The sequence below is a fragment of the Oncorhynchus gorbuscha genome, linkage group LG03, assembly GCF_021184085.1.
Source record: "Oncorhynchus gorbuscha isolate QuinsamMale2020 ecotype Even-year linkage group LG03, OgorEven_v1.0, whole genome shotgun sequence".
Classification (NCBI taxonomy): domain Eukaryota; kingdom Metazoa; phylum Chordata; class Actinopteri; order Salmoniformes; family Salmonidae; genus Oncorhynchus; species Oncorhynchus gorbuscha.
The window spans coordinates 52,315,413-52,325,441 of NC_060175.1; the positions used below are offsets into that span (position 1 = coordinate 52,315,413).

A 10,029-nucleotide genomic window follows, 5' to 3' on the forward strand; every position below is an offset into this window, starting at 1 on the left:
GGTTCTCTTGGTGTCACTGAGTAGACTGATACCCCATGACATTGATCTACTAATCCATAGGTAAGGCTGTACAGTGAAATAAGTATGACACCAATGCAATTCTAAAGTCTAATACATCCAGTGTGATTTCAACAGATTTTTGTCAAATTAACAAATTATTGTATTTTGTTGAATTTATATAAGAACATTCCAACCTCGTTTGCATGATCTATTCCATCATGGAATGATTCCACTATTTGTATTATTTGCATGACATTCATTGACTTTTATTTTGAAGACAAACCGTAAATTCCACGATTGTGGCTAATCCTTATTGTGGCTAATCCTTATTGTGGCTAGCTTCACATAGATGGGTCCGACCACCATTAATCAAATAATAACTGTCTTGTAAATATTTTAGACGATGACACTTAGCTAGATAGTTAGCTAGCTAACTATAGCTACCGAAACAGATTATGTCGTTTTGCTATGTTTTTGAGGAAGAACTTTGTTTGCCTCCATCAGCTAGCAAGCTTTATTACCACCAGCACTTTACCAGCGTCATTATTATGTGACGTAGTGAAATTCGGGTCCTGATTGGTCCCAATAAGTATTAGCCACAATAGTGGAATTTGCGGTTTGTCTTCAAAATAAAGTCTCTCAAACAGCGTTCTCTAATGAACCCTCTATGCACCTTTAAGACCGCTCTTTCAAAGTCACCGAGATCTCTTCTTGCCACGGTAGCCAAAATAGTGGGCAACTGGGCATTTTTATACACTTTCCCATTACCAGGGTTTTGTTAAGAAGGGATACAGCTTTTGTCGAAATGTACTTTTCATACCAGGTTTAGGAGAATTTATGCAGTAGGTTAGGAGAAATGGGTTAAGGTTAGCGAAAATGCAAAAAACTACTTTTGACAGCAACTGTATCCATCTAGACATGATGACCATTTATGTTACGTACGTCTGTCCACAAGGGATTACCAAAGGCGGAAGTGGCCAACAAGCGCGCTATATTTATCTGCTTCTTTATTGGACAACCCACTGATGACGTAACCCCGTTAAACTTCCGCTGCATATTTTAGCACCTTGACCAGAGATTCAACCAGGCATGGTAATTGAACTAACTGTATTCTGCTGGTTTATTTTGAAAGACTACATTTAACAGATGACTTCTCTATAGTGCGAAATGGATTATCAACGGCATATTACCTCACGTCCATTGAGAATTCTTTGCCTTTTTAATCTGGTAAGTAGGCCTACTGTATGTTTTACAGATGTTATTGGGTTTAGTTTAGGTACTGTGATTTAACTGTGATTTTTTAAAAATGAGGATGATGATGACAAGAGACGTAGATAATTAACATAATTATGATGACCTATTTATGATTATTGAAGAGATGATGATGGTGGTTGATTATGATATTATGCGAATGTAATTATGATTGTTGCCATTGCTGTTATTATTTGTGCCAATGATACATCTTTTATACTTGTAATTATAGTAATCTATCATATTTTATGTTATATATTGCAGTATAAAATATTTTCTAAACTGATAGGTGTAGCCTACTTTTCAGATATGAAAGATGAAAATAAACAAGTGAACATAAAACAATTACAATTTTTTTTTAAATCATAACCCTAGCGAGCCTGCCTGCAATTTGTCCTACACTGCCAGTAAATGTAGTCATTCTAGTATTGTGCAGAGTTTTATAGAGCTGTTAATTCACTGAAATCAAGAATGTTCTCATAACATTTTTGTTAACATCAGGGGATGAGTTTATTGTATGTTAATTATTATAATATAATAATAATAATAATTATAGTTAGCCTGTGAGTCTATAATTAACAGCTGAAATTGTGATTGTTATTTTGGTGCTTACCAAATAGTGAACTAGAGAAGCTTTATGACATAACCATTATTGATTTGGCTTATTGCTGTTTTTATTGCCAGTACAGCCAAAATAAACTCAGTTTTTGTGTCAACATAAACATGAGTTTGTGAAGCAGACCTTTTAACCTAGTTTGTACTAGTTTTTCTTTGTGTAGGTGTTTTATCAGGTTGTTCTTGGTACATTCTGTGACAGTCACTTTTTTCTGAACTGTGTGGGTTTTGCCACCAGGAAGCATAGCTGTGGGAAATAGAGGTGCTACGGGTGCAGCACCCTCTGAACAATCTGAATTGAACAAAAAATATTAAATAAAAATAAAATAAAAAAATCCACAAATGTAGTGCACCGGGACTTCTGTATTAGCAGACCAATATAGCCATCTGTAGGGCAGACAACCCCCCCCTCCCCTCCCTGTGGCTATGCCAGGAAGTGTAGGTGTAGTGTAGATAACTAACTCCGTAGGTTATGGCCATGGCATTTCCATGTTGCAAGGTTTATCATCTGTTTACTGGCGGAGTCATCTTGGTTTACCTTGAGCGTAATTTTGTCAGACGCTCATAGTCTGTCCATGAGAGATTACTGCCAGAGGGCTGAGGGAAAGTAACTCTTCTACATCATGGCTGGACTTCACTCTGGGAACTGGAATATTCTGTTGTTGCAAAAATAAAATAATGATTCCTCTAATGATCATGGTTCTCTCTCTCTCTCTTTCTCTCTCTCTCCCAGGTATCCCCTGTATTGTTGTCCAGCTGTCCTCAAATCTGTGACCCAGGTAAAGCCATCAGTTTATCCCCCCTGAACTAGATAGTAAAAATGGGGTAAAAGATTACACCTGTCTCACAGTGTTACAAGGTGTATTTACTTCTTGCTTTCATCCAGCAATTCCACTCATTTTGCCATGTGGTGGAGAGAAAAAGTAGCAGTTTTACAGCTAATTTCCTCCAATTCTACACATTTTGCCATAGGGTGGATGCAGTTTTTAATATGATAACTGATAATCAATGGACCCCACGCAGGTCGGTAATTCGACCATGCTTACTACAAGTTTAGATAGCTGACCTCTAGATAATTTAACAATCTATATTTTTTGCAGGCATGGGCTAATTGAGTGAATGCTGATGCACAACCAAATGTCGAAATTGTACCTTGTGTTTTCCATTACTGAGTCCCCCCGCCCCCCCCCATCCCTGATCTAGTGATTGATCGTTAATTCTAAACTGTCAGAAACTGGCACTCTGGAGCCTGTGATGAAACCTCATGGCACAGGAAGTAGCTGAGAACATGCAGTATGTTGTTTTCTGTGGAATGCGATATTGGTAGATAAGAAAGACCTTTGATGACTGAACAGTCTGTCTGTCACATCATTTGGAATAGATTTGGGGAGATGCCCTTTATTTGCAAGCCACAAATGCTGCTTGTTCCTGTTTTGACCCACTGAAATGCAAACAAATGACAGATACAGTCAGCTCTCTGTGTCCGTGTGAAGGAGATACTGCTGTCACAACAAAATACATTTCCATCCACAGTCGTTATGCAGGTGAAGTCATGCATTATTTTTTTAAAGCATGATAGCTGTGATGGAAACAGGACATTTAGGTACATTTAAAAAAAAGGCTGACAGATAATTTATTCATTCGACATGGTTAGATCTTGTGAGAAATGTATTATGTGAGAAATGGCGGTGGAAACTCCTTTATGGGTAAATATTGATAAAATGCCCATCATATCGAAGTAAACTTGGATTCACGCGATGATATGGTGTGTGGTCCTCCCACTACGACTCAGGGAAACATGCAGTTTATTAGGCTACAGATGAAATAAGTTACGATGAACTTCACAGGATGGTGAAAGTGCCCAGTGATCTTGATGCTCCTTTCCAATAAATATCAAGGGTCTTATTCTGGTGATGTGATTGATGCTTGACTGCCACTTTGACAAATTAAAATACATTTAACCATAATAATCTCATCATGTAGACTAGCCTACCTGCAGTGTATCTGCGAGCTGTTGGCTAGAGCGAACGACCCAGAGTAGGCACGTTTACTATTTAACGCAACAGTTTCTGTGTCTATCCGTCCAGTTGAAAATGCGACGTAAACGCATTGAACTTTTAGATTTTTTTCAGTAAATGAAAACTTAAGCTAAAAAGTCAATTTTGTGTGCACTATGCCATCAGACACGGATTTTGATCCACAACAAGTCTGTTTGGTGGAAACACACCACTGACGGAAAAAATGTGCATATTTTCTTCATGCGGTTTCTAGAATATTTGCATGAAAATCTGTCGCCTATTGGATGGAAACCTCATTGGATGGAAACCTAGCTGCTCATTTGAAGTACTTCCACTTCAACTTCATTTTTTTGTCATCTCGTCCTACCACAACATTTCTTTGACACCGTCCGTGAAAAGACGTGCCACTGGCATCATACATATTATATAGTATGCTATCGTGAGTGACTATCTTTAAAGTTTGGCCAGTCTACTGTAATGGCAGGCAACTCTCCACATTCAGAACAGTCTTTGAGGAATCATTTATCTTCCATTCCATGGCTCCTAACTTCTGTGAACCCATGGTACATACATACTAAAGGGACTGTAAATGCACTGAAAGGGAAAAAGAAATCAGAGACGGAACAAGTGTGTCATCAGGCTGTTGATACCTATGTGAACACCTGTCTTTTGTCCTTTGCAGGCTTCATTATTGACAAGTGTAAGTGCGTCCGTTGTTCCGATGGCTTCTACTGGTACATGCAGAACGGCCTTCCGAAGTGTGACCTCTGCAGCAAAGCCTGCTCGGGTAACTTTTACAATTAGGCATTACATTGTGTTCTTTCATTCCTCTACACTAAACGTCATACCCATCATTCATTATTTACCTCAAGGAAATGCAGCATGTACATTAGTAACAATAGTTTAATATAAAATGCCATCATCATTTTACATGAGTTGAATAAGGGACAAACCTATTGAGAGCAAATGTCTCCGAGATCATTTGTGTGTTTGCATGTCTTTGTTTGCGGGCAAAGTGGATCAGCACTTGACACAGGTGAAGGAATGCGGCCGGGACTCAAACCGCGAGTGCCACTGTGACAGTGGCTTTTTCTGTGACAACGCTGCCCAGTATACCTGCAGGAGGTGTAAGCCGTGCTCGCCCGGAACCTTCTCTAACAAACCAAACCTAACCATGTCCTGCAAACCCCACACAGAGTAAGTCCACAGTTATACAGCACTGGTGCTGAGCACCGTACTGATTCAGACATTATCTGCCTACCATAAAGACTTGACCTGTTAAGCTATATCTCCCTCTAGTGGATTTATGAGTAATTTGAAGCAAACAATTGTACACACGGCCTACTTTTACAGTAAATTCAATTATTATACCTACTAGTATCCAACACTGCACTTTCTCATTTAGATAAACCACCTCACAAGTTCTCTCCTGGCTTCTCCCCAGTTGTGGCCATAAGGGAATGACTATGGTGACAGAGGGCACTGCCACTCAGGATCGTGTATGTGCCCAGACCTCCCCTAACTCTCCTACAACCACTGCGCCTCCAACTGTCCACAGCTCAGAGATAGGCTTTCATTCTTCTACCTCCAGTGGAGTCAGCATCACCCGAAAACCCCTCATCATAGCATCCCCATCTGGCCTGGTGGGGTCTATATCTCCTGATGGTATGGCTCTTATGAGAGCTTTCTCTCACTTGAGTGAATCCAAGCATGTCCTGCTCTGTCCACTGGAGGGCTTTAATAACATGCTTCACCAGTCCAGCACTAGAGGTTTCATTGTCCTGCCATTTAATCACACTCATTCTCTGTTTATTCCAGCCTTTCCCATAGCCACAATTGACACATCTGCAGACCCTTCACCAGCCTTACTCACCAGGCCTTCTTTGTCCCAAGCCCAAAGCGAGCCCTCTACCTCCCTCCCAACTAGGAAACAAGTCACTGAACACAGCTCCTTTGACCCCAACACAATGCTCACCACCAGGAGAAACCCCAGCAAGGTGGACAGTAACACCTCACCTGCAGAGTCTGCCTCTGCACCTCTTACCACAGATGACAATGGTATGCTTCTCAGAAGACTAGAGTATCCCGTATCTCCATTTCTACTGGATGATTAATTCTTTCAGAAATACATTTGTAGTTAGTATAGGCTCTTAAATGGTCTGTTATATTCAGTAAAAGTAACAACACTGACAGGTTCAGCATTTCAGGCTTCCTGCTCCTGTCTCTCTGCCTCTCCATAACACTGATGAAGCACCTTTTCCTCTGCTCATCCCAGACTCACCTCATCTCTCAGCAACAGATACTGGACCGAGCCCTTCCACTCTCTCTTGGCTGCTGCTGATAGGTGGGCTACTAGAGGCTGTCGTGCTGCTGGTTGTTTACTTTGTACGTTGTAAGGAGAGGTCACTGAAGTCCCTAGACAAGTGGAAAGGTGAGCGAGTAAAGTGGTTAGATAACACAAACAACGTTATGCAGTGATGCATCAGATTATATGCCATGTTTCCCTTTCTATAAAACACAGTAAATAAATACACTTACAATAATTATAGGGAGACAGTGAAACATTGTGGTGTATACATGCATATACAATATGCATTTTGATTTCTTGATTCCTTTTATATTCCTTTAGGTCCAGTATTTGGTATAAATGTGAGTACAGTACTAATTCTCTATTTGCATAAAGTATGTATCGAACTTCTGCAGTGTTGCGAGAAGAATAAACGGTGACTTCTCGAAAGTCAAATGGGTCACTGTGTGAGAATGTGTCTCTACCTTTAGGATGAGCAGATTTGTAAGGAAGGTTTAAGAGGGAGCTATAATGTGTGGGAGAGCTATCATTGTCCTACGGCCCTACAGACGGCTTCCTATATACAGGCCCAGCCACCACAGGAGAGTTGCCCATACCCGGAGGCCCAGCATCTTCTGGGGAGTGAGACTGGGGGAAATCCTAGACAGGATGGTGCAGGGTTGCTACCTCCAGGGGTCATGAAGCAGGTCACAGTGGACCACTCTGGTGGAGAGAACATTAGCAACACAGTGGGTAGGTGTAGTGCATCGCTCTGCGCTAGTACTGATATTATTACACTGTTTTGATATCATATTGTTACACTGTATCTTATGTTTGTGTGCCGTGTAGCCAAATTTGGACAGGCATATTTCCTCTAGCGTGTCTGAAAACTAGGGGGCTAAAGGCCCGGAAAAACTCGGGTCTGGAAACATTTTGTTCTTCGGCAAGGAAGTTTGTTTAATCTCACTTGTGTCCGAGTTCATATTTCCCTTTCCAGTTGTTTTGTTTGGCTGTGAGTTGAGACATACTTCTTCTAGTTTAAATATCCTGTTCAAATATCACTGCCAAGACACAGTGGTACCAGTGCAGTGCTGCAGTGTATAAAGCATGGTCAGAGGTCACACAGAAATAGAATCATGTATAGACTCTTTTCCAGTACGTGACACACTGACGTCACGCACTGACACGCGCGACTCTTGACGGCAGTAAGAAAGCCATTGCCATCTGCGCCCATTAAACACAGCCTAAATTTACTTTTTTATTACTTCTAAACAAAATACCTTTTTTGGGGTTCTCATACCCTTACAATTATGTTTTAATTCTTGCATGAACAGTCGCTTAGATTATATTTGGTTGTGATCTTTGCAAAATAACTATTTTGGATGCAGCAGCTGTTAGCTATAATGCTAACGCTCATTGATATAGGCTGTAGCAAAAACTAGCCATAGAGCCATTTTATTGGTTGAAGTTTAAGTGTTTTTTTAAGTATAATGCAGTTGATTTGTGATGATGACACAAACATTATATTAAGCAGGACATTCATACGAGCCTTATAATCCAATTATAATCCAAAAGTAGTGTGAAATTCACTAATAAGCAATATGTAAATAGAGGCTTTTTTTGCTGGCGTTCTATAAGAACTCCCCCTTGTTATGCCACCAACTTGCTTGCATTGCCCTCAATGTTTGTAAACACAGAAAGGGGTCTATAAACTGCTGAATGAGGCCAGCTTTTCACTTCTTCTCTGTACATTTATTACAGTACTAAGTTCACCAGGTTTTATATCAGCATTTACTGTGCATAACAGATAGGAATGTATGTGTCACCTGTTTCAATAGTTTAATTGACTAATGTTTGTGCTTGGTGTTTGATTCAGGGTCCATTTACATCTACTCTCCGGGGACGGTTGTCCTGGGATACAACAAGTCGGAGAGGAAGGTGGATCAAGTCGAGAGTGGGGTAGAGGGCTGTCCCCTCACCAGAACACCCCAGCAAGAGTCCTCCTGCCCCCTCCCTGAGGGCCTTGCTCTGGGGCCAGAGAGAATGAGTACACGGGAGGAGACCTGCAAAGAGCTGAGATACCCCATCCCGGCCACCAGCAACTGAGAACTAGAAAAAAATGGAAATTAAGGATTAACTATGGAAAAAGCCTGAGGAGGAGCAACTTCATTCAATATCAACTATCATCTCTAGGGCAAGAATGCAGACAGATTATTATTTGCTACTGTAAAGACTGTTAGACTGGATGGCTTCCTTCTGTACAAGGATTGCCAAAGCCACTGGGGTCCCTCATGGGTCTTCTATTATGAAAGAGTGACAGTTTGGTCCAACTGTATGTAATAGTCTTAGCACGGTTTCAAATTCACTGTAAGTCACTTGTGACAGCAGTGCTGGGACAGTTTGTGAGAGCAATGCATGGTCTGTTTGATATGGGGTATCAACACTGTGAGTCGGAGTTTCCCTTCATAGGGTGCATGTACACAATGGCGCCAGATAGTGTGAGAGTCTACGTGTATCAACCACAGAAACAGTGAAGACAAGAAATTCATATGAGGTGGGAAGTAACCTATATAACAAGTAGGGTTTGGCGTGTGAAGAGCTTACAATTTCCATTGTAAAGTAATACAGGGACTGTCTGGACAATTTAAACTCAAACATAGCCATGTTCACTGGTTATAACCTTTGTTCTGTGAATTTATGATCAAGACATTGCTATGTACAGTAGCCTACAGAACGAAGACAGAATAAAGATGATTTTATAACAGACAATAGCAATCTGTTCCAGTCTATTCCTTGACATAAATGTACACAAATGAACAAACTATTTCAAGTCATCTCTTTATGGTGAAACCACTTATGTAGTTGACTATGGGCAGCCAATCACTGTCTGTTAGTCATGCAGAACAATTGTAATATTTAGTCTGTTTGACAAACGCATGTGATGTAGGCTATGCCATAGCATGAGCTGTTTGATTACCCCAAATTTTCTTTTATCCTTCTGAAATTGTAGAATTTTTTCAAGCAAGTATTTACTGACAAAACACACCATTTACGATGATTTCTGTGTTAGTATGGAGGAATGAAAAATGGTCTCTTTTTGTATAGTAGTGGTGCTGAAAATGGTGACTCAACATTTTTGTGGTTAACGTACAAATTTGGCACAGATGTAGATGTACAGTGCCTTCGAAAAGTATTCAGGCCCCTTGACTTTTTTCCACTTTTTGTAACGTTACAGCCTCACTCTAAAACATGATATAAAAAAAATCCTCAGCACTCTACACACTACCCCATAATAACAAAGCGAAAACAGGTTTTTAGAAATTTCTGCAAATGTAGGGGTTATTCTGCTGTCCGCATAGGAGAACCCTTTTTGGTTCCATGTAGAACCCTTTACCCCCGACATGGATCCAAAAAGGGTTATTCAAAGGGTTCTCCTATGGGGACAGCCGAAGAACCTTTTTAGGTTCTAGATGGCACCTTTTTCCCCCCGAATAGGGTAGTCCATAGCGTTCTAAAGTTCGAGCTAAAAGTCTGATGGCACTAGTTGCCATATCGCCTATAACTCAATCGCCAATTTCTCAGCCTCTGAGTATCACAGAAACACAAGACTTCTGAATGAATAACAGAAACATGTTAATGACAAGATCCTATGACTGCAATGGATCAAAACATGGAAAAGCATGCAAAAATGTATATTTTAAACACAAGATTTGACTATTAATGTGTTAACATTGTTAACATTTGTATTGTGTTGTGTTACAAAAGGTTAATGAAAGAAAGTATTACTGCTTGACACTGCCTCTGCAATCAATACCAGTTTGGGTACAGTACATGGACTTCTTGAGGAAATTGAAATCG

At 40.4% G+C, this 10,029-nt stretch overlaps 1 protein-coding gene across 3 annotated transcripts; it reads left to right on the plus strand.

The window, feature by feature from the left end:
- The first annotated feature begins 1,082 nt into the window (after positions 1-1,082).
- On the plus strand, positions 1,083-8,940 carry si:dkeyp-61b2.1 (tumor necrosis factor receptor superfamily member 21). 3 transcript variants are annotated; one of them, XM_046342878.1, is made up of 10 exons: positions 1,083-1,227; positions 2,600-2,645; positions 4,567-4,671; positions 4,901-5,081; positions 5,329-5,549; positions 5,703-5,942; positions 6,160-6,315; positions 6,514-6,533; positions 6,663-6,924; positions 8,048-8,940. In XM_046342878.1, exons 1-10 carry the CDS (start codon positions 1,168-1,170, stop codon positions 8,275-8,277), a joined length of 1,521 nt encoding a protein of 506 aa, XP_046198834.1. In that variant the 5' UTR covers positions 1,083-1,167; the 3' UTR covers positions 8,278-8,940. The 3 variants fall into 3 exon arrangements, with proteins under 3 accessions (XP_046198834.1, XP_046198835.1, XP_046198836.1); XM_046342879.1 differs by having other exon boundaries at positions 6,741-6,924; XM_046342880.1 differs by having other exon boundaries at positions 6,759-6,924.
- Positions 8,941-10,029: the final 1,089 nt, after the last annotated feature.

Excerpts from the sequence above, each read along its gene's own strand:
- si:dkeyp-61b2.1 (XM_046342878.1), top strand. The coding sequence starts at position 1,168 with ATGGATTATCAACGGCATATTACCTCACGTCCATTGAGAATTCTTTGC. Across the intron at positions 5,550-5,702 it reads GGGGTCTATATCTCCTGATG|CCTTTCCCATAGCCACAATT; the intron begins GTATGGCTCTTA and ends TGTTTATTCCAG. Across the intron at positions 6,925-8,047 it reads GAACATTAGCAACACAGTGG|GGTCCATTTACATCTACTCT; the intron begins GTAGGTGTAGTG and ends TGTTTGATTCAG.